Source organism: Cyprinodon tularosa, unplaced genomic scaffold (genome assembly GCF_016077235.1).
Source record: "Cyprinodon tularosa strain WSP-4 unplaced genomic scaffold, ASM1607723v1 ctg644, whole genome shotgun sequence".
Lineage (NCBI taxonomy): Eukaryota > Metazoa > Chordata > Actinopteri > Cyprinodontiformes > Cyprinodontidae > Cyprinodon > Cyprinodon tularosa.
In genome coordinates, this window is record NW_024039390.1 from 164,238 (window position 1) to 188,252 (window position 24,015).

The following is a 24,015-nucleotide window of genomic DNA, read 5'->3' on the forward strand; positions in this document are numbered from 1 at the left end:
TGCGATGGACTGGTGACCTGTCCAGGGTGGACCCGCCTCTCACCCGTAGACAGCTGGAAATAGGCACCCGCACCCCTCAGAAAATGGATGGATGTTCTGGTAAAGAGGCTCACAACACTAATATTTAGCTCATATTCCGCAAAATTGCAAAACTTATTACATATATTTATATATGTGTGTGTATATGTATATATATTAGAGGTGTAATAGTACAAAAAACTCATGGTTCTGTACGTACCTCGGTATGGACCCTACGGTTCGGTACGTTTTCTGTACAGTGCAGAAAAAAACATGACCTAAAGGCTATCCTCAAAGGCAGCTTTTTATTATTTGAATTCCCAGCTGAGATAGCTGAAACTTTCTGTAAAACAAGTGAACAAGCACCATATTGTCAAATATTGATATACATGAAAGGAGTATATTTATAAGTACATGAGTGCCACACATGACCTTTCTGGGTATTTTAACATAGGCTATAATACAAGAGTGCCCTTTTACATTCACGTGGCACGGTAAATTTTTTGGACTGCATGTATTCGTTTCATAGGGTTGGAATGCATTTGGGAGTTGTTATTGGACACTTTTCTTCCGTGTCGTGCCGGTGATAGGGATATCTGGGTGGTGTTGTTTGTTATGTGTCAACATATTTGAAGTTTTCCCACTCACGTAATGAACAGGTGTCGAACAACGACCACAGACAATCTCACAGGGAACCCAAAGTTATCCCACGCCACTGACTTCAATGATGATGGTGGATCTTTTAATTCTTCGCCACTCTCCACTCTCTCGCAACAACACAACCCGACAGCAATACCTTCCCACTGAGTGCAGTTTGTATTTTAAGGTGCCGTTTACTATCTACTATCTATATCCTATTCTATGGACCAATCAGGGCTTGCAGGTGGTATCGCATAAATGAGTCCTGAAGGAAACTCCCGCAAAATAACTGTTCCGCTTCCAGATCAATATTAAACCTCCGTACCGTGTGTATTCTGTATAGCAATGTGTGTATATATATATATATATATATATATATATATATATATATATTAGGAGTGGAACGATTCACAAAATCCACGGTTCGGTTCGATTCACGGTTTCTGGTCACGGTTTTCGATTCGATACATGTTGATTGTTATACCGAAATCCCATAAAAATTTATGAAATTAATGAAAAAATCCCCCAAAAAATAATGGATTCTAATTATTTTAAATGATCCGCGGAAACCCTGGATCATTTCCGTATGTTTTGCTGCTTTGAATTTAATCATCTGGCGCATGCCCTCTACCTTCTCCAAGGAACTCAGAGCGGAGCGGACGGGAGCCTTAGTGGAGGCTGTAGCTTTGCTCTGAGCAGCCGGTCTGGAGCGCAGCAGGGCGGAGCGGGGGTTGCTGACGGAGTATGTGGGATTTCGGGGTTAGCATGACATGTTGCTGTTAGCATAAACAAAACGTGTTGCACAATGCTTGCACACTGTTCCACAGCTTTCTTTCCGCCGTCATCGTAGGTCACTCTAAATGCAAAGTGGTCCCATACAGCAGACCTATAAAGTGCTGCTGGCGCGTCTTCCAACTCCTGTTCTTTCCCACTCGCCATACCCACACAATTCTCCACAACAACTGATTTTTTTCTGCTACACCCGGCTACGCTGCTACGCTTCTTCTTCTTCTTGTTTACTACTGGCGGTTGGCTTTGGTCGCAGTACCGCCACCTTCTGCTCTGGAGTGTAAACGCTTCGCCTATGAGAAAAAGGAGCAGCGCATGAACCGAACGAAACACACGCAAACCGAACCGAGACAGTTGAACCGAACGGTTCGGACGGTTTTCATAAATCGTCCCATCCCTAATATATATATATATATATATATATATATATATTAGTAATACATATATACATATATATCCAATTAATACATATACATGCATACCCCTGTCTGTGCGGGTTTGCGACCGTCCGACACGTAGTCAGGATTTTTTTAAGGTGTGCAACGATGGTTGCAGAATCTCTAGTGGGAGGCGTGGGCGCACACAGACATATTTGACAGTTGCCGAGGCTATGCATCAGAAGTTTAAATTGGCCTTTATAGATTAAGAATGGAATGCAAATACTTTTGTCTATATTTATTATATATCCATGCATACATTATATATATATGTCATTTACATGGCTGTGGAGCTGTTTGACAAATTCCTTTTGTATCTATGCTTCTTTTTCTATGTCTGCTTCTGTCTCCTTGAACCCCAGTGGGCCTCAGCAGATGGCCGCTCACACTGAGCCTGGTTCTGCTGGAGGTTTCTTCCTGTTCAAAGGGAGTTTTTCCTCTCCACTGTCGCTACAAGCATGCTTAGTGTGAGGGATTTCCTTCTAATCAGTGGGTCCATGCAATCAACTGGTTTTCCTCTGGAAAAGATAAAAAACTTTGAATCAATTTGTCTATGTGATCTAGTGAACTGTAAAGTGCCTTGAGATGACAGGCGTTGTGAATTGGCGCTATAGAAATAAACTGAATTGAACTGAAACTTATCTCCCTAGAACTATATATTTTTTTACACTACAAATGCTGTACTTTTGTAAGACGAAATGTCTTTTTGGAAAATGATGCTTTTTACACATCCTGGACCACAACATTGGCTACAAAGAAGAATTTGTTTTTTTAAAACTTTATATCCCATTGACATGAGCCACCTTAACCCTATAATGCCAAATGTATCATATTTGATACATACGGTTTCTGAAATGTTTTGCATCTGACACCTTTTGCATAATTTAATGGTAAAAACTTTGCTCAAAATCCTATTCTACACAATCAGATATACCTGATAACAGCCAGTAGAAGACTACACAAAGAATAATCTTGACTTATCGCATTGTAATAAATTATTAATATCAAAAATATATTTCTGTTTTTTCTTTTTACATATTTTGTTAAAAGGCCAAATAAGGACTTCAAACCAAAAAAAGTAATTTTCTGTTTTGTTTTATTCTTGGATCGGGCTTTAAAGGGTTAAATCCCCTAATCCTGCTGGACATCACTGGCTTAGATTTTTAAAAACGGGAGAATATGTTTACATGTACAGCAAATAGAAAGCACCGTGACCTATAAAACAGTCATTTCCTGGGAACTTTTCCCACATTCCATCAACTCACAGCTTCAGTCTATTTCGTTAAGGATTGATGTGAAAAACCAACAAAAAGTGGTTTACAGCTGTGATTTTGTTTTTTCAGTGTTGTTGTAATTAATTTTTTTTATTGTCTGGGTCTGAATGACTAAGCAACACTGAATAACTAACATTAAAAATATGCCCATCTCCTACCAGCTGGATTCACGGCCAAATAGAATGACTCACAGCTGGATTTCATGTAGTTACAGGCAACTTTAGACAACTGATTATTGCACAAATGTTTTAGGGCGTTATCTTATAAAAGAGATCCAGAAATAATCTGACACCACTCTTTTAAACTATTGTTATTGCTCGGCTTCGTGTGGCTCAATACAATATCTGACTATTTCATATTTTGCATGTTAAGGCCACTCCTAATCTAAAAGAAGAACGTAAAGATTTGATTTGTGTGGTTCAATTTACAAAGATGCTTAAAATAATGATTTCTTGTTGTTTCTACAGTTAACCTTTTTTTTTACCAGCTTAACCTCTTACACCCTAAAGGGGTATAAATAAATTTCTGCCTGACAAAAACACACAAAAGTAAATCACTTATAGCCTCACAGCTATTAGATTTAAGAAGAAACTTTTGGTACGTCTGTAAAGGTAAGATGTCATAGAATGGTTTTCTGGTGTCAGCACCATTGTAGCTTTGACCCTGACTGAAATATTAGGGACAAAATACAAAATATTTAGCATTTTTTGAACCTCACCAAAATTTTCTTTGAAATAAACATTGCAAAACACTACCAAAATATTATTTATAGCACAAAAATGTACTACAGACTTTCAAATCTAATGTTGTGTAAAAATATACCAAATTTGGACTCAATCTGATGAATCATATTTATTTTAGAATGGTATTAGTGAGAAATTTCTTAGGCGGAGGGGCCATTTTGGCACATTTTTCCAAAAATGTCACCAAACTGTGCCAAATGTGTTTTTTACATCAATACTGGGGGTTTGTTAAAATTACGAGGTCATGTAGCAGCTGGACCCGCCGGTGGGTCCGTAGGGTTCTAGGGGTTAAGAAAAATAAAAATGAGTCAAATAATTCACTTACTTTCCTTCTGTTAAGTTTCGCTCCCACACTGTAGTTTATTTTATATTGCATTTGTCAATCATTGTTGCTGTAATCGTTATTAGTAGGTGAGGAGGCTGTGGTCACGGAGTTGATGCAGAGCGGCAGGATAATGCCAGTCATGGGGGATTAGGAGGAGCAGGAGAATGAGGAGAAAGGGATGAAAGGACAGTGGAACAGGAACCAGTTAACAAAACTGGCCGAGTGTGCTGGATTGGGTTGGTAATATGTCACTGCATAGAATTATGTGAAACCCTATATCAGAGGTCACGGGTTAGCGGACCACGGTCCGGATCTGGGCCCACCTGCTGGCTAATCCAGACCCAACCTGATTTAAAACATTTATAAATTACCGCATGTTGTCTGACGACAGAGTCTAATTTCACTTCAATTATCCACTGAGCTGCTGTCAGTCTGGGTTGCTGCTGCTGCTACTTTTAGACACAGCAGGCAAACCTGTGGCAAGCCGTACGATGAGGAAAAAGTGAAAGAAAGTTTGGACTAATCAAACCCAGGTTTAAAGCCTTGCAGGTATGCCTGACGCCCACTTATCTCATTTGGCCATAAAAAAGAAGAAAACTAAACAAAAACAAACGTTTAGGTGTTTTTTAATATATACCAAACTTAATGATTGTTATCTACTTAAAAAACACTTTAGATTAGATAGAAAATGGAAAAATGTTATATATATATTTTTAAATCAAGAATTCAATGTATAATATGGATGCATAAACACCTCATTTTATTTTAGTGTTAAATTAGGTTTAAAGTAACAAATTATAATAAAAAATTTCTCCAGACCTGATTTTTAATTGGTTACCTCGTCTCTAGAGGATTGATGCCAAACCTCTGCTTTTCTGTTCTGTTTTAAGCTGCTTTGAGTTTTATAATCTACTTGATTGGTAAGCTTTTACAAAGTGAAAATTATTTTTTATTTCTTTTACTAAATACATTCAAGGCATGTAGTTTCAGCTGTTGAATGAATGATCTATTGCAAATAAAGAATTGTGTTAAAATAGGGGTCCCACTTGCAACAGGAACTCTCGTGTAAAAGGCCTCTCATAAGGAAACTCCTGGGTGGGATGTTTAACCTCAGCTCGTATCTGTTTGGAGGACTAAATATGACCAAAGCTGGACAAGATTATGCAGCTTCTATACCGCTGCAACGTCCTTTTCTTTCTCTTTGAACTGTCTTGCCACTGAAATGTGTGATATGAATAAACTTGCCTTACCTTCAGAGAACACGGGAAGCATGAAAGGAGATCAGGAAAAAGTCTACAAGACTGAATCAATGTTGAACGAGACAGAGTATTGGAAATACATGAAACTGTAAGAAAAAAAAATGGATAAAAAGATGAAAAATTAAAAAGAAAGATAAGTATAGTGCATAGAAATTGTTTTTCTTTGGCAGCATTTTATCATCAACCCACTAAAACAGAGGTTAGTTTTCAGTGGGCCGCGGTCCGGATCCGCACCCAACCTGATTTAAGATATTTATTAATTACCGCATTTTGTCTGATGACAGTGTCTAACTTCGCTTGCTCTGCTTCTCCTGTTTCTACGGTAAAGCCCTTCATAGCGTCTGGGACCAGGCGACATGTGATACAAATTATTCAATGAGCTGCTGTCAGTCTGAGTTGCTGCTGCTGCTACTTCTAGACACAGCAGGCAAACCTGTGGCAAGCCGGGCGATGGGAAAGAAGATGAGAAAAAGAGAGCAGAGAAAGTGTGGACTGCTGGAAGAACTGCGGTGAACTGGTGAAAGAAAAGTGAAATGGCGTGCTCAAAGATGACCCTGCACATTTAGAGGATGTTTGGCTCAACCTGCTGCTGTGAAGCAGGATTCTCCACCATGAACAGAATCAACAATAAATTTGGATCCAGGCTCAAAATGAGCTCCTTGATATGTGCTTGAGAATGGCTTAGTCTCCGGTTAAACCCAGGTTTAAAGCCTAAAGCCCACTGCTCTCATTAATCCAGAAAAAAGATTTTATTAAAATAAGATCAGGTGTTTTATAAACTTTGGGAATCAGGAAATTGTCTATGTACCAAACTGAACGATTGCTGCTTAACAATTTACATTTTAAAATGGAAAAAGGTTCTTTTTTTTATATATATATTTTTTATTTAAAAAGTCAATATATAACATGGATTCATAAAAACCTAATTTTATTTCAGTGTTAAATACTGTTTAAATAACAGATAATAATAAAAAAATGTCTCCGGACCTTTACTGGTTGTTGATTTTCTTTCAGGGTTTCTGCGGGTCATTAAAAAGTTATTAAAATTATTATTTTTTTAAATTAAGGCCTTAATTGGCATTTAAATACTTTATAAAAACTGCTTCCGGTTGATCGTAAAGCCGTAGGTTCGGAAAAGAAAAGAAGCTTGAGGCGGAGAAGCCAACAAAAGTGGCTGGAAAACGAGGAATTCGGGACACGGTTGCAGCCTGTCAATGGTAAAGATGTTGATGGCATTAAAATAATTTTTAAGAGCATTAAATTAGAGTTACTCATTCCTTTATAAAGCCTGTCTTTATTCAGACTCCGCTAATTTTTCATTGGTTACCCCCCTGCACTAGACCATAATCCTAATGGAAACACCACTAATTAAGCCACCTTTGTATTGTTTTTTTTTGTTTTTTTTATTAATTGTATTCTTCAGGTAAAGAAAAATAAATTTTATGGAGTAGTTTTTCATTACTGTGTTATTATGTTGTAAAAAAGCAGTAACTCTGTTTTCCATAGCTCTGATTCCCTCCTGCTCCTGTATCTAAATAAGCACTTTTATGTTGGACTTCAGCTTTATATCACTGAATGTAGAAAAGGAATATTGTTAAAAGCCTTTTTTAGGTGCTCAGTTGTGTTATTTTCCTGGAGAAAAGTACAGCAGGATTTAGATGTCATTCACTGCTGAAGGCTGAAGGTTTTATCACTCGGTGGAAAAAAGGTCTCCTTCAGCTGGATGATTACTTTGCGTCAGTCGGGATACTGTTGCACAGCTGAGCCCCATATTTATGTTGCCTTTTTTCATCGGCCATTCAGGCAATCACATTATATTCCAGCTCGTTCGTATTCACTCCACACTACCTCTTGTGTATACGCACCGAGCAGCATGTGGGATGTCTTCAAACTGCTCCAGTGATTAGATGGAAAATGTGGGACCAGTCTCTCTCTTCTTGATGGTTGAATAAATTTAAATCCATGCGACGTTTATGGCAGTGGTTGAGAGTGCCTCGAACGGGCAGAAATGACCGGATGAGAGCAGGAGGAGGGGGGGAATAAAGGAATACAGGTAGAAGATGAGAAACAGGACGGAAACTGTGCGACGGGGACTGGATGATATGAAAGAAGAGAAGGTCAGGAGGCTTTTAGAGCAGCCGTGCAGCCTTGTGCTTTGAACGTTGGTGCAAACTGAAAGGACAGCTCATAAATCTGAAGAAGAAATACATTATTCTGTACCCCTGTTGAATATTGAGCAAATGTCAAACTTACTTCTGGGTTTAGATGTTAAACCGGGGCTGATTTCAGAGCACAGTTTGTGGACGATGAGCTGTAGGGGAGAAAGCTGGTCCTGCTGGCTATAGGAGAGGATGCTTGAGGCAGAGACATGGGCTGTGGAGCGCTCTGCCCTCCAGGTAGGACACATCATCACTCAGCGTGCTCTATTTACTGCTGTAGGGGACACGTGTAGCTTTTTTTTTTCTTTTAGTAGCAGTCTTTTTCAGGGTTGCTTGATGGATCCTATTTTACATTATGATGGAGCAAAAAGGGAGTAGCGATGGACTGCGAGGACATTGCAGTTCCTTTCAGTTAAGATTGAAATTAAATCTGCACAATGCATATGATTTGTGTTTTTTTTTAAAGAAGGTGACAAATTAATTTTGCAGCGCGAGAGCTGATTGGGGAAAAAAACCCCTGTGGACCGGCGTAATGTAAAAGCTGGTAAGACTGTGCTAATTGGGACGGTGTTATTTTACTGCAACTGGAATACCGTGTGAGTCTGTGAATTTCTATCTACTGAGAGTCTGAGAGTTTTCTTTTTTATTTCACTACAGTAAAACTCCTGAAAATATTTCTCCGACATGACAAAAAGAAGTTGAGATGATAATGTTACTCAAACATTTGGAAACTTGTGTACATTCACATCAACCAGTTAATCGGTCATAAAACTTTCAGATTCATTTCTGTAACAACCTCAAGATTTGTAGATAGAAAATATACACCGTAAAAAAATAAGGAGAATAACACATCCTAGATCTGAATGAATGAATATTCTGCTTGAATACTTTGTTCTGTACAGAGTTAAATGTGCTGACAACATAATCACACAAAAATCATCAATTGAATCAAATGTATTAACCATTGGCGGCCTGGGTTTGGAGTCACACACAAAAGTAAAGAGGAAAAACACTACAGACTGATCTGACTTTAGTTCAATGTCCTTAAAACAGGTCAAAATGAAGCTCAGTTTTGTGTCTGGCCTCCATGTGCCTGTATGACCTCCCGGTAACGCCTGGCATGCTCCTGATGAGGTGGTGGATGGTCTACTGAGGGATCTCCTCTCAGACCTGGACTAAAGCATCCACCAACTCCTGCACAGTCTGTGGGGCAATGTGAAGTTTGCCCTGCAGGGCTAACCGCACCAGCATATGGTCTCCCAAGGGGTGTGAGGATCTAATCTCTGTGCCTAATGGAGGTCATGCTACCTCTGGCGAGCATATGGAGGGCTGTACAGCCCTGCAAAGAAATGCCACCCCACACCAATGCTGATTCAAACCGGTCATGCTGAAGGATGTTGCAGGTAGCAGATCACTCCACTGTGTGTCCAGACTCTTTGATGTCTGTCACATGTGCACAGTGTGAACCTGCTACCATCGGTGTGCCAGTGGCGAATTTGCCAATCCTGGTGCTCTCTGGCAAATTGTAAGCATCCTGCATGGTTTTGGGCTGTGAGCACAACCCCCATCTGTGGACGTCGGGCCCTCATACCATCCTCATGGAGTTAGTTGGTTTTTAACCGTTTTTGCAGACACATGCACATTTATGGCCTGCTGGGGGTCACTTTGCAGCGCTCTGGCACTGCAACTCCTGTTCCACCTTGCACAAATGTGGAGGCAGCGGTCCTGCAGCTGGGCTTTTTGCCCTCCTACGGCCTTCTCCACACCTCCTGGTGTAATGGCCTGTCTGCTGGTAGCACCTCCGGCCTACCACAGCTCGCATTGATGTTCTGTCCTGGATGAGCAGCACTACTTAGGCCACTTTTGTGGGTCTTAGAGTCTGTCTCAAGCTCCCACAAGGGTGAAAACACCATTCAAAAGCAACCAAAACATCAGCCAGAAAGCATAGGTACTGAGAAGTGAGTCTTGTTAATGGCCAAAAACTTGTTAACTCCATTTGCACAACAGCATGTGGAATTGAGCTCCTGTTCCTTAGTGGACACTTTGATTTGATTGAATTTATATTGTGTTGTTTACATGTTCCCTGTAGTTTTTGAGAGAAATGAAAAGATCGAGAAAAGATCGTCTGACCAGTGAATCGTTCCATCTGGACTTTGTGTCATGAATATGACTTTTAATCTCATCTTTATAACTTTTAAGTAATACAAATGAAAGAAAACCCCCAATGGTCACAGAAATAACTCGAGTCTAACAAAAGTAATACAAACAAAAGGAACAAATGAAAGTTAAAGATTTCTTTTCAGACCACACTTCAAAATTAAACATAAATCAAAAAATGTCTACGGAAAGCTCACTGCGATACACTGCTGCGGGAGTATAACCAGCCCTTTAGAAGAGACTGAAAATAATGAGATCAGAGGGGAACATTAAAGATGTGTCCACTCATTAGCATCACAGGTATCTACAATCTATTAATCAGTTTGTGGGCCTATAAATAGGGCTACAGGTAGTCACTGTGCTGTTTGACATGGTGTGTACCACACTCAACATGGAGCAGGGGAAGCATCAGAGTTTTTTCAGTATTTTAACTAAAATTCATGATGAAGCATTAAAAACTCAGCAGCCCGTCTCAGGAATCGACTGATGTTCAAATAATTGGTAATAAGAGCCATTAGGTGACACCATTGAATGTAGCATACAGAGGTCAACACACCACGCCAGTCACTTCTGATGTAACAAGCCGAAACAAATCTGTTTATATTAGATAACATGGTGCAGTGCTGGTTCAGACAGATAAAAGAGCGAAATAATAGAAAATACTGACTATTCTCTGGCTCCATGTTGCTCTATTATTTACTTCCCTGATTTCCGTCGCACTAGCGACATCATCAACGCTCACTCACCCAGTGTGATGCCGACATCAGACGCGCAGTGGTGGGGTAAAGTCGCCACACAGCTTCCCAGCAGGGGGTCGTCTTTTCAGTGAAATGGAAAAAGAGCTAAAAGCTGATTTTTAGCGGGTCAACCCAGTTTTGAAAAACCAAGGTTTTCAGTGGGAAAGCAGCTTAAAGGGCTGGTTATACTTCCCGCAGCAGTGTGTCGCAATGAGCTTGACGCAGATATTTTAGGTTTATGCCAAATATTGAAGCGTGGTCTGCGCTATTTTATTCCACGCCACAACGCAATCACGAACTAGCTGTGGGTCTAGATACGGCCGAGGAAGTGGAAAAATGCAGGGGGCAAGTTTGTGCGACCACGGAGGGGCCAAAAAGAGCGGGGATCCAGGTGGAAAAACGGTCCCAGCGTTCTCACGCACCTCGCTTTTCTAGCTGGTCCGTCTTTTTCCGCAATGGACGTCATAGAAAAAAAAACATGCCTGTAAGCTACCAAATAGGAAATACGGATAGTTTAAAGCGGATGTAGATTTGACCAATCGGAGGCCTCCTGTCTGCGGTCACCTACAGTTTCGGAGAGGTGCACCAGAGTGTTTCCATAAGGGGCGGGGACATATCTGAAACATACATGCAGATAACCTGGTTTCTGATTATGAATCAGCTTTAAAGGAATAGTACACCCAAAACATGATTAGCCTTCATTTTCTACTCACCCCCATGCTGAACAACACTCTGCAGTACTTTTTTGATATCTCAAATGCATCTGGAGATCTGGGAGGCTTCTTGCTGTCTGCTGACATTCAAATAATGGAGGTCTATGGCGCCCGAGGCAGAAAGGTCCATAAAAGTCCACAAAAAACGTGTCAATATTCCTCCGTACTGCTCGTCCAATGTATTCCAAGTGTCCTGAGTAGGTAGCATCCAGAATTTACTCGAAACGAAGTCATTTAGAATGTTTTTAGAGCATAAACAGTAGTGTATAGGATTTCCTGAAAGCGCGTTCACGAGTCTACGGAAACCGCGGCAGACCAAACCAGACGAAAGTGCGCATTCAGCGTCTGCTCTGCCGATAATGCAAGCGTAGAAGAAGAAATGTGCTGTTTACCTGTGCAAAGAAAGAAACAACGGAAGAAAAATGTCTTAGGACTTCAGTGTTGAGGAAGAGCATGAGTTCTTTGCCGAGCTGAATGCGCACTTTCATCTGGTTTGGTCTGTCACAGTTTCCGTAGACTCGTGAACGCGCTTTTAGGAAATCCTATACACTACTGTTTATGCTCTAAAAACATTCTAAATGACTTCGTTTCGAGTAGTTCTGGACGCTACCCACTCAGGACACTTGGAATACATTGGACGAGCAGTATGGAGGAATATTGACACGTTTTTTGTGGACTTTTATGGACCTTTCTGCCTCGGGCGCCATAGACCTCCATTATTTGAATGTCAGCAGACAGCAAGAAGCCTCCCAGATCTCCAGATGCATTTGAGATATCAAAAAAGTACTCCAGAGTGTTGTTCAGCATGGGGGTGAGTAGAAAATGAAGGCTAATCATGTTTTGGGTGTACTATTCCTTTAAGTCATGTTTATTTGATTTTAGCGTGAGGCGATTGTGAGACTTTTAGGTTAGTACTGTTTGGCACCAGACTAAGAAACACTCGACCTTTCTTAAATATATCCTCATGACTGGTAAAGTCTCGTCTTTGTTTCAAGAAACCAAAAAGTTTAGAGAAGTAGAGTAGGGTGTGTGTTTATTTCTACATATTTAGATGCTCTATTGGATTCAGTGTTATAATAGTCACATCGAGCGAGTGACTGAGGTGGTAATTTGCAAAATAAACCGGATTAGGCACACATCACTGCAAGAATATTCTCATCCCTCTGTGTGATGTGATGCGTGCGCTCCTGCAGACATGCAGGGTGAACGCAACCACTTGTGGATAGTGTTGATTGGGAGGATGTTGTTGTAGTGAGGGTGGAGAAATGCACAGGATGTTCACTCGATGCTCCCAACACACACAGGCAGCAGAGATAGATGAGCCCTGATCAAACCTCCTAAGGTATCCGTCACACTGAGAAGAAAGGCATGCTGGGCTTCTGTAGAGCATGCTGGGAAGCAGGAAGCTGCCTGTTAGCTGACGGTGGAGCACTGCTGCTAAAGGTTGTTTATGGAATTGAGGAAACGTTTAGGGAGTTGTCCAAACTGTTGCTGAAGTCGTTGGGAAATAATAAAAATGAATGAAGTTTTAGCCTAAATAGAGCTGTTTTCTCCCTACTTGTCAAATATATGTTTGAACCCCTTCCTGGATGGATTAAGGGTTTCTACGCTGTCAAGAAATGCATCAATATGTATTTAATACATAATGATACTATTCATGCACAATGGGATGTGTGTGGCTGTAGCAGCTTCAACATCTATGAGCAGCTATTGTTTAACTTGTGTTACAGTCACTGTGTTAAGATTTTTTCACCAAAAAGTAGAAGTCCCGCACTTTGAATTGCATTGACGTGCAAGCGTGTAAGATGTACTTTGAATAGAGGATGGTTTTTTCCAACTTTGTGCACAAGCGAAAGTGAGACGAGTGGTTAGTGGTTCAAAGAAGCTATAGTATAGTATAGCTAATATACTCGCAGATTAAGAAGATTTTATTGGCAAAATGCGTCTAATTTGAAGTTTTTAAGTTTGGGTTCGATATGATTAATCATCTGGCGACCTGGAAAAGATGTATGTATGATTAATTGCTCTTAAACACCATAAACAAAAGACGAGATTGATTATTTATGAATAAAAAATAGTATTTTACCAAAACAGCAAGCATTTTAACATCTAGTTTACTGTGAAATGTTTTTTTTATTCAAATATTTTGAGCAAATAAAGAAAACAACAAAACAAAAACAAAATGTAAAAAAACTAACCCTAAATAAAAAACAAAAAGTAAATAATAAAGAAAACAGATCAATTGTATTCATTCTTATGTGTAAATCTTAATAATTACCATATAAATAAAAATTTAATATAGATTATATGGAAACGTACAAACACACATAATCGAGTTAGTGAGAACTCGTTTGTAGGAATACTTTAAGAAATACTTTAAGCATTTCATCCAACATTAATTAATTGTGAGGAAAAAGTGAAAGAAAGACCATCCTGTTGTGTAAATGAGCTGATCAAACCGTTTTTTAATCCTTTTGATTTTTATTCTTACAATTGGTTTCCCCTCACCATCCTCTGCAGGACTCGCTTGTCAATCATGTTGCCACAGCAGAAACAAACTAAAGAGGAAACTCTAAATAAAACAAAATAACTTCTTTTTTTCTCAATAAACTCTAACAAAGGAAACAAAAATGTTATTTTACGTTTCAACCAAGAAAATTGCTTAACAATCCCACATTTAAGGCTGGCTCTAGTTACATCTCTACACTTTTGGAATCTGCTGCAAACAAACCAAACGTTTTAACTCAAACAGATGTAAAGGTTTGTTGAACTAAACCAATCCTCCTCCTAATCTGTTTATTATCCACTTTACGTTTACTGTTAAAATTTTTTGATTTGTTTCTGTATCTCCTTTCCAAAGTGACCGAGCTTCAGGAGGAGGGGATTAACGCCATCAATCTTCCTCTCAGTCCCTCCCACTACGAGCTGGACCCTGAGGACACCATGCTAGGTAACCCACTCACACACTCATGCACGTCTGTAGACGGATGGTATTTATATGCTAAAATATAAAGACTCATAGATATGGAAGAGGATTTGGGACGCTGAAAAAATAAAAAAAGGAAAAAAGTCAGAATTCTGAGATTAAAGTCAGAATTTTTTTTGTCATTTTATACTGAAATAAAATTTTAAAAACAGTTAACTTTTTTTTCAGTGGCCCTAATCCTCTTCTGTACATAGGTGACAAAAGCATGCAGATTGTTTACTGATACCGTTACTGTGGTGTTTTGATGCTAAGTTCAAACGCGTTGTGAAGTAAAATTAATGTCAGCTTTCATCTGCTCTCATAACCAGCCTTTGGAAATTCAAACACTTGATCTACTTCTGTTCATTATAAATTTGTAATCTCTGACCTTATGAACAAGAGGCCAGTCTACAGGTGTGTTGTCACGACATTTGTTTTATTTTTATTTTTTTATTAATATGAATTGTTTTCAGGCAGTTGTGAGTATCCAGATTTTTGTAAGAGAGGTTTAAAGGAATAGTACACCCAAAACATGATTAGCCTTCATTTTCTACTCACCCCCATGCTGAACAACACTCTGGAGTACTTTTTTGATATCTCAAATGCATCTGGAGATCTGGGAGGCTTCTTGCTGTCTGCTGACATTCAAATAATGGACGTCTATGGTGCCCGAGGCAGAAAGGTCCATAAAAGTCCACAAAAAACGTGTCAATATTCCTCCATACTGCTCGTCCAATGTATTCCAAGTGTCCTGAGTGGGTAGCGTCCAGAATTTACTCGAAACGAAGTCATTTAGAATGTTTTTAGAGCATAAACAGTAGTGTATAGGACTTCCTAAAAGCGCGTTCACGAGTCTACGGAAACCGCGGCAGACCAAACCAGATGAAAGTGCGCATTCAGCGTCTGCTCTGCCGATAATGCAAGCGTAGAAGAAGAAATTTGCTGTTTACCTGTGCAAAGAAAGAAACAACGAAAGAAAAATGTCTGAGGACTTCAGTGTTGAGGAAGAGCATGAGTTCTTTGCCGAGCTGAATGCGCACTTTCATCTGGTTCGGTCTGCCTCGGTTTCCGTAGACTCGTGAACGCGCTTTTAGGAAATCCTATACACTACTGTTTATGCTCTAAAAACATTCTAAATGACTTTGTTTCGAGTAAATTCTGGACGCTACCCACTCAGGACACTTGGAATACATTGGACGAGCAGTATGGAGGAATATTGACACGTTTTTTGTGGACTTTTATGGACCTTTCTGTCTCGGGCGCCATAGACCTCCATTATTTGAATGTCAGCAGACAGCAAGAAGCCTCCCAGATCTCCAGATGCATTTGAGATATCAAAAAAGTACTCCAGAGTGTTGTTCAGCATGGGGGTGAGTAGAAAATGAAGGCTGATCATGTTTTGGGTGTACTATTCCTTTAATGGTTGGTGCTCACCGTACAGACACAGCACTTTAAATAGCAGTTTATCTTTTTTAATCACATGCATGGTTAACTAAAGAATAAAGATTGCATATGTTTTGCAAAATTTAACAAGGACTTAAAAGTCCAAAGTAACACTTGTTTAGCTATGTAGTTGGTTGTATTGGGAACGCACTCTAAACTTTGACCACCGACTGCAGTGGCTTGTGGAGAAGGTTTAGTGCCAGCTACTGTTGTCTGTCTCCTGGTTATTTAATACATATAAGCTATGAAGTGTTATTAAAAGAGTTTGTCCCGAGTGATCTCTTCTCAGGGAAAAGAACCGGAGAGATAGAGCGTCAAGGTGCAGACACAGCGCCTATCTTTAACAGACAATGTACCTTTAAGGCCAGAACACACCAGTTCCAATTTTGCGTCCGATCCGACAGAAAATCATGTCGGTCGAGGTTGTGGTGTTTTTTGTTCATTGAGAGTCAATGGTGATGGTCACACCGGACACGATTTTACACAAGGAGGCTGCTTAGGTCCGACTTATTCGGACTACACAGCAATTCAGCTGCAATGTCATGGGTCTGACAGGAAGAGACCCGATTTCAGAGTAAAACACATGGATACCAATGAGTCATTAACTTTATATTTGATGTATTCATTAGAGGAGAACGAGGTGCGCACCATGGTGGACCCCAACTCCAAGAACGATCGCAAACTGCAGGAGCTCATAAAGGTCTGGATTTTAAACCTCTGAATATTTTTAATGTTTTTATATCAGTAGGAGGGCAGTTTAGACCGGGGAACCCCAGGGTTTATGGAGGGCCCAAATATCTCATGAAATACAGAAATGTGAAGGAAATATATGCACTATGGAATTCAGTAAATTTAAAATGTATCTATTTATTTCTCTAATAAATGACTCAAACATTGTTTTTATTATTTTCAAATGAATATTTATACCATTAAAATGTAAAATGGGTCATTTAAATGATTGAATATCCCTTGAAATAATCAAAATGATAAATTAAATGATCAAATGTTATTTGAAAATCTTAGGAAGTTTTAGGGAGTTTCTGTCTGTTTTATTATTATTTTTTATAGAGGTCACACAGCAGAACAGCAATAACAGATGTCTGTTATTATAATTACAATAACAACCATATTTAGTTTTTTTTCTTATTTGTTTTCATTTTTGATTAAACTGGAAGCTAAATTGTAATATCTAAACAATTAAAAATCAATGTTTAATTTTTCTTATTGCTGTTAAACTCAACAAACGGGTTAAAAGCTGGAATACTATTAATTGAATAAATATCTGTACATGTTTAACTTGTCCTTGAATTTGTGATCCAACTTTTCCTTCTTTCTCTGGGATGTAGGTGCTGATTGATTGGATAAATGACGTCCTGGTCGGGGAGAGGATCATTGTGAAGGATCTAGCCGAAGATCTGTATGATGGACAAGTTCTGCAGAAACTATTTGGTGAGAGTCTGAACTCTCACATCATTTAACCCAATTATTTTATTTTAGCACATTTTCTTATCTTACTCTCTAATCTTATTATTTAAATTTTAGACTTAGACAGATTTATGCGTCATTTTGTATACACAAGCGTAAAACAAAAAGAAATTTAATAAAAAAATTAAATTACAGTATTTTCCAAACTATAGAGCACAGCCATAAGCCACGCCCACTAAATGGTTTGAAAAAAACTTGAATTTTACATATATCAGGCGCACCGGGCTATAAGCCAATGATATGTACTTAACTGTCTCCCACCAAACCTGTAGGGGGAGCTCTACATACAGCCCCTAGACTAGCGACCAAGAAGAATGCTAGCTCCCGTTAGCTTGTTGGCTCGCAGCAGTAACAGCTTCTAATGAAAGATGGGGCTTCATCAGCTCTTTGTTTCAGTTCTGCAGAAGTTGAGCCCAGTCTCTTCATTGGTTCTGCAGCTCTAATGCGGCTAATAAATCGCAAAATCTCTGAATTCGGAACATTTGTTCTCCGTGGTGCCTGCTGCTAGCATGTTGTACTTAAATGAAAATTAGCTCCTTATTCTTTCATTTCCAACTTTGACTTCCCTCTCTGACGATTAGGAAAAATCTACAGAAAAGCTGCACCTTCTTATAAGCTGCATGGTTCAAAGGTTTGGGGAACAAAGTAGCGGCTTATAGTCCAGAAAATACGTTAATATATTTTTTTCTTTGGAGGCATTTAATACGGAACAGCAACCCAGCAGTAATGCCGGTGGGGAAAAGTTGGGATTCAGCCCAATGGCGTAACAACACAACAATAGGCCCGTAAGCAACATTATCTGGGTGGACCCCTTATGACGTACAACACGTGATAAAGGTTCAGGATACGGCGACAGTTTCATAAATCAGCCAAGTAGATACAATTATGCAATTCTGCGCACCTTGAGTGGAACCATTGGTGACAGCGCATCACCACATGTTCTTAAGTGCTTATCGAACCCAGGTGGGTTTAAGAGGAATTTTTCTCACCATTGCATCTGCAAAGAGACGTCCTAATGGACAATTACATAGGGGACCCACCAGGTGTCAGTGATTGGGCCCATAAGCAACTGCTGTCTCTGCTTACCGATATTTACGCCACAGATTCAGCCACACGATTCTCTCAAACAAAAGAAATCAAAAAATGAAAATATCATGTAAATGCTTGAAAACTCAGCATGTTCTCAAGGATTGGACTGCCTCCATTACTTCTGTTATTGTGATGCTTTCAAGTCAATGTTCTGCAAGCTGTGCTGTCAGGCAGCCGATCTTCCAAGCAGTTGGTTCTGCGTTCCCTTTTTTTCCTGTTTTAGTTGTCCTAGGGCTGCAACTAACAATTATTTGTCTAGGACTGAGATATATATTTTCCAACATTCAGCTTTTTTTTTTTTCACACCGAACATTCGGCAGCTACTAATGGCAATGTGGAAGAAGCCGTTTTTTAATCTGCTGGACTGGAATGTTTGATTGTTTAATAAGTTTTTTTTTTTTTTCTTTTTTTATTCAGAAGGATGTAACATTTTCTATCACTGTGTCACTTTGGTCATTTAAATGGAGAAAGAAAAAGCAATGTTAGCCCCAAGGATCAGCCTGGAAATATCAGCGGCACATACCAGAGATAGTTTAGACTTGTATCAAAGTGATCACTGTTGGCATTGGCCTTTAAAAATCTGTGCCGATTGATCTCTAATCAGTGTATATTAATATGGTTTTACCACTTAGCAATACTTTGAATTTAATATAAGAATATATATATATATATTTTTTTTTATTATTATTATTGATTAACTCTTAATTCAGAGAGGAAGGTCAGCGGAAAACTTCATATTTCCTGACCAAGATGGAAGGTTGCTAATTATAAATAACATGAGGAAAAAAGGAAGAAAAAAATGTATAATTTAGTTTGATTTACAAGTTTCTGTTGATGGTTTGCAGAAAACGGCACGTTTGAAAATGAAATGCCATTCATCTGACTCAATCTGAACTACATCACAAGGTGCTGAAGCTAAATATTTAAAATCTCTTTTATTGAAGGCTGGATCTCTCTGGACTCATTACACAGAAAGTACACAGAAAGGATTGCTTGTTTGGTGCATAGGATGTCGGTTTATTGCTGGTTTATTTGCTGGATTCTCCTGATATAGAAGAAACTAAGTGGAAAACCTGATTGCTGTTTAGAAACTGTGAACTCCACCTGTGGCCTTAAACTCTTTTACTTCTGTTACAGAGAAGCTGGAAGGCGAGAAACTGAACGTGGCAGAGGTGACCCAATCGGAGATCGCCCAGAAGCAGAAGCTGCAGACGGTTTTGGAGCGTATAAACGAATCGCTCAAACTGTCCACCAGGAGCATCCGCTGGAATGTCGACTGTGAGGAGCAGATGAAACATTTTTATTTATGTAAAATAAAAAAAATAGAGCTGCTTAACATTTCAGGCCACCACCTTTAACTGATCTTTAAAAAGCTTGAGATGCTGATTCCTATTTTCAGCAAATACTGATATTTGCTAGAAATCTAAAAGTCTACCCAGAAAAGGGTAGACTGCCTTTTCCAGGTTGGGGAGGATGTACTACCCCTAGTGGAGGAGATTAAAGATCAGATTATACTTCTGCATCCGCACACATCAAATGTTGCTTGGGTCTGCTCGCGAACCAGTTTTGCTGGTATGCTTCTGCACCATTGGTCTGGAATTTCAAGGGACGCACAGAGGTTTCCCGCCAAAGCGTGGGGGGGAGCCTATTGGAGAACTTTTGAGAACGGCAGATGGTTAGGAGAATTTCGTTTTGGCAGAGCAATTTTTGGCAATTTGGTCGTAGTTGTCAATTGTAGTTGTTCCTCGTTTTTTTAAAATGGTGCGCCCCGGCACCGAATCGAGAAGGACAACCACACAGAGAGCCGGAAAGGCATACCAAGGACCAATCACAGTTGCTTTTTGTCTGCGTACTTCCGCTTAAGGTCTGCGCGGGTTTGCGATCCTCCAACGCATAGTCAGGATTTTTTTGAGGTGCGCGATGACTGTTGCAGATCCTCAGCGCGGGGGTGTGGTCACACACGGAGACATATTTGACGGTTGAAGAGGCCATGTGTCACAAGCATAAATTGGCCTTAAGGGTCATGTTCATGAATGAGGGGAAGATGCAGCGGAAGATCGATTGGTGGATTGGTGCGGCGTCTGCTGTCAAGCGTGCACTATACCGGTCCGTTGTGGTAGAGAGAGCTGAGCCAACAAGCAAAGTTCTATATTTACCGGTCGATCTATGTTCCTACACTCTTCTATGGTCATGAGCTTTGGGTCATAGGGAAGAATCAGAGTAGAGCCGCTGCCTTCCTTTACATCGAGAGGAAACATTTGACGCGACTCAAGCATCTAGAAACATATAATAGAATTCAAGTCTATTGTCAATACATTGTGAAGTACAAAGCAACGAAGTTCCCTCTTTATCTAACCAATCCCCTTGGGGAGTAGTAGGCCACCATTATGCGATGCCCCAGAGCAGCGTGGGGGTTAAGGGTCTTGCTCATGGACCCAGATTGCAGGTAGTTGGGATCGAAACGGGAACATGAAACCTTCTCAGAGCATAAGTGCACAGCTCTAACCACTAGGCCAAAACTTACCCCTCCAAATGGTTAGGATGCCTCCTGGACGCCTCCCTGGTGAGGTGTTCTGGGCACATCTCACCTGCCGGCCTAGGAACGCCTTGGGATTCCCCCAGAGGAACTGGCCCAAGTGGCTGGGGAGAGGGACGGACATATTTTCATTATAACAGTTGATGTAAAATCAAAATTGAATATAAAAAAGAACAATATCTTTACAGTAATAGAAATTAGTTTTAACTACTTTTAAATGTCCATGAAGTTTAGATCATTGGTAGTGGCTGACCTTCGCAGAGATGCATAAGATCAGTGGTTAAGATCAGTTTCACATCTCCAAAAATGTTGAAATTCTTTGCTGACTAAAAAGCCAATAAATCAGTGCAACTTCACCTCTACTACACGCCCCTTTTATAAATAGTATTGATTACAAACACCTGGAGCAGGTTAACCAGCGTGGGAAAGGATACACCTGGTTATTGTCATTTTCCAAACCAGGATTATTTCATGAGGCAGTTTTGTTCTGTTAGCAAAACCAATCAAAGTTATCCCAACCAGTAATAAAAGATAAAATATCATCTGTAGATGAGCAGCAGCACCATGTTGTTTTATAGTAGGCTTAAAAAGAAAACAGACAAGTAAAGGTTTTGTTTCATGAAGGGACCTAGAAAGTTTGCGTTTTAGATTTAATGCCTCTATCTTTGCTGAGGTGTTTTCATTTATTTACTCCTCGATGAAAATCAACTTTTTATTGTCCACAAAGTTTAATCTGTAGCCTGTTGATTTCCGTTTTCTGGTATTTCACTGTTAATCATTCTCCTGTTTGCTGCTGAATAAAAAAGATACTCAGCTGATCAGTGGAAACTTGAGCGAAAAGAAAAAATGTGGAGAGAAGAAAAACAAACTGATTTTATTTATTTTAGAGGAAGGAATTAGAAATGCGGTGAAAAAAAAAACAAGAAAACAACGGAGAAAAATAATTGATGGAGTTATAGCAGTACAGCACATTTTTAAATGCATTGCTTTCTAAATGAGAAATACTTTGACATTCTTAGCAGTTTCTCTGCTGCAGTTGTCGTCCTTGAAAAGCTATTGTTGTGAGATGCCCTCAGAAATGCTAAGGAGCACAGTCGATAACATGGAAGGTGATTGATTTGGCTGTCCTTTTGATTTGAGGAGCTTTCTCCTAATCAATTCGGTTTTGTTTTTCCCCACCTTTCATCTCCTCTTTGATGTAGTAGAAATGCCCCCGTCCTGAATTAGCCTGCTCCGATCCTTACACGCAGGGATGATGTAAAGGACGCTCACTTTGTGATGCGACAATGCTGCTGGCTTCACTCTAAAGCCTCAGACTCTTAATTGATCTTTTAGTTGGTTTCTGGATGACAAACAATATTTACTTGGCGTTTTTTTCTTTGCAGAGAGGAGCTAATCAGGAGCTAATCATGTACTCGTTTTTTAAAGGTACACTATGCAACCGGTGTTGATTTTCCAGTGAGGCTCCCTCCAGAGGGCGAAAGTAAAAGTGCACTGTCGTAAATATGCACAGCTGTTCTCCTGGTTTCTCCGTCAAGCCAGGCGCGGTTGTTTTGAGCTTAGCAGCGAATGACTAACGCTGCGTTCACACTGGACGTAGCTGGCGCGACAGAAGCAGCGAGTTTACATGCAAAGTCAATGGTTGACGCGCGTCAAGGCGCAACAAAAGGTCCCGCAGCGCGTTTTGAGCACCAGGCGCAGCACGTCTGAGCAGCTGAAGCAGCGCGTCGGTGCGTTTAACACAGGGAGAGAGACACAGCGCTGATGATCACTCCTCTTAAACAGTTTATTGACGCCTAAATTAACTTAAAATGCAGAAATCTGCCGGCAGAATATGCAGTTTGGATTATTTAGATGAAAAACACCTACCAGCTGCCGCGGTGAACCGCTGCTGATGAAGGGATCCATACTGTTGGCGCCCCGCTGGTATGTGGGGGTCTGAGCGGCTCCGACAGAAAAAATATTGAAGGCAGGATAATAATCTGGATGAACTGACTGCACTGATTACGTTTTCAGGTGTATTTTCTCACTTAAACACATATTAAAACTACTTTATTCCCACTGATCACAGCAAATATAGCTGCAAGGCAGAGAAAGGATAGTGAAGCTCCGCCCAACGCGCCTCAGACACAGCCGGAGCAGCAAAGCTGCTTCAGCCACGAGTCAGAACTAACTGGTACAAGCAGCAAAAAGGAAGCAGCAGACGCGATTTTGCTGCTTTTGCTGCGTGAACGTAGCATAACTGCACAAATATCGCCACTGTGCTAGCAACGAGAATGCTTTTAACTGGGGGGTGTAGCAGTTCTCGCCGTAAAGCAAGACTGACTCTCACGAGACTTCTGAGCCTGTGGGTGCGGGTCGGTGCTCCTGCAGTTGCAAGTGCAGTATTTCCCCCACAGACCACCAGGGCGGCCGAGAAAACCTTTGTTCAACCTGAAATGACTCATTTAATCATCCAAAACGTTATGGAACACATTAATTAACTGAAAAATGTTGCATAGTGTCCCTTTAAAGTCTCATAAACACCATGAAAACAGCACTGTAGGGAAGAAATACATGCAACCTTTCTGGTTCTTTTTCTGTCTTATTTTCTATTCCTCTCTTTTAGAATAAAAACATATTTCATATCACCCAGAAATGTCAGTTATATACAGAAATATACTAAAGGAACACAAATTTTAAATTTCACAATTTTCAAATGGTGATTTTATCCATTAAAAGTGCTTTAGGAGATCTTGGAAAAACGGTTCCAGCAAGCAATATTTTTGAACATACACAACAATGCCTCTCCCTTCAGACCACCCCTTGAAACCACGCCTACAAAACACATGAACGAGCATGCTGTCTGCAGCGTGTCTGCGCAGCTGAAGCGGCACATTGCTGATTTCTGAGCTGGCAGGGAGACAGGCAGCACTGCTGATGCAGAGCGCTATGATCACTCCTCTGAAACAGTTTATTAACGCCTAAATTAACTTAAAATGTCGAAATCTTCCGGCAGAGCATGTTCGCTTTTATTATCCTGGTGCCTGCAGTTTGGATTACGTACATGAAAACCGCCTTCCAGCCATGTGGACATGACCGGGCTATAGGCTGCTGTTGAATGGGATTCCTAGTGACAGTGCACCGCCGGTGTACAGGGGTCTGACCGCTCCGACAAATGATATTTGAAGGCAGGATGGTAATCTGGATGAACTGACTGCACAGATTACGTTTTCAGGTGGACTTTCTCACTTAGATTCAAACTACT

The 24,015-nt window shown here is 40.2% G+C and overlaps 1 protein-coding gene across 2 annotated transcripts in view; it reads left to right on the plus strand.

The window, feature by feature from the left end:
- parvaa (parvin, alpha a) overlaps positions 1-24,015 on the plus strand; it is a 46,698-nt gene that overhangs the window by 1,055 nt on the left and 21,628 nt on the right. Inside the window, exons 1-5 of one of the 2 annotated variants that reach the window (XM_038308718.1) lie at positions 7,582-7,880; positions 14,111-14,200; positions 16,288-16,358; positions 17,005-17,107; positions 19,370-19,510. In XM_038308718.1, the coding sequence (XP_038164646.1) occupies positions 7,853-7,880; positions 14,111-14,200; positions 16,288-16,358; positions 17,005-17,107; positions 19,370-19,510 (433 nt within the window). In that variant the 5' untranslated portion in view covers positions 7,582-7,852. Of the gene's footprint in view, positions 1-7,581; positions 7,881-14,110; positions 14,201-16,287; positions 16,359-17,004; positions 17,108-19,369; positions 19,511-24,015 lie in introns of those variants that run through there. The other variant, XM_038308717.1, reaches the window with a different exon arrangement.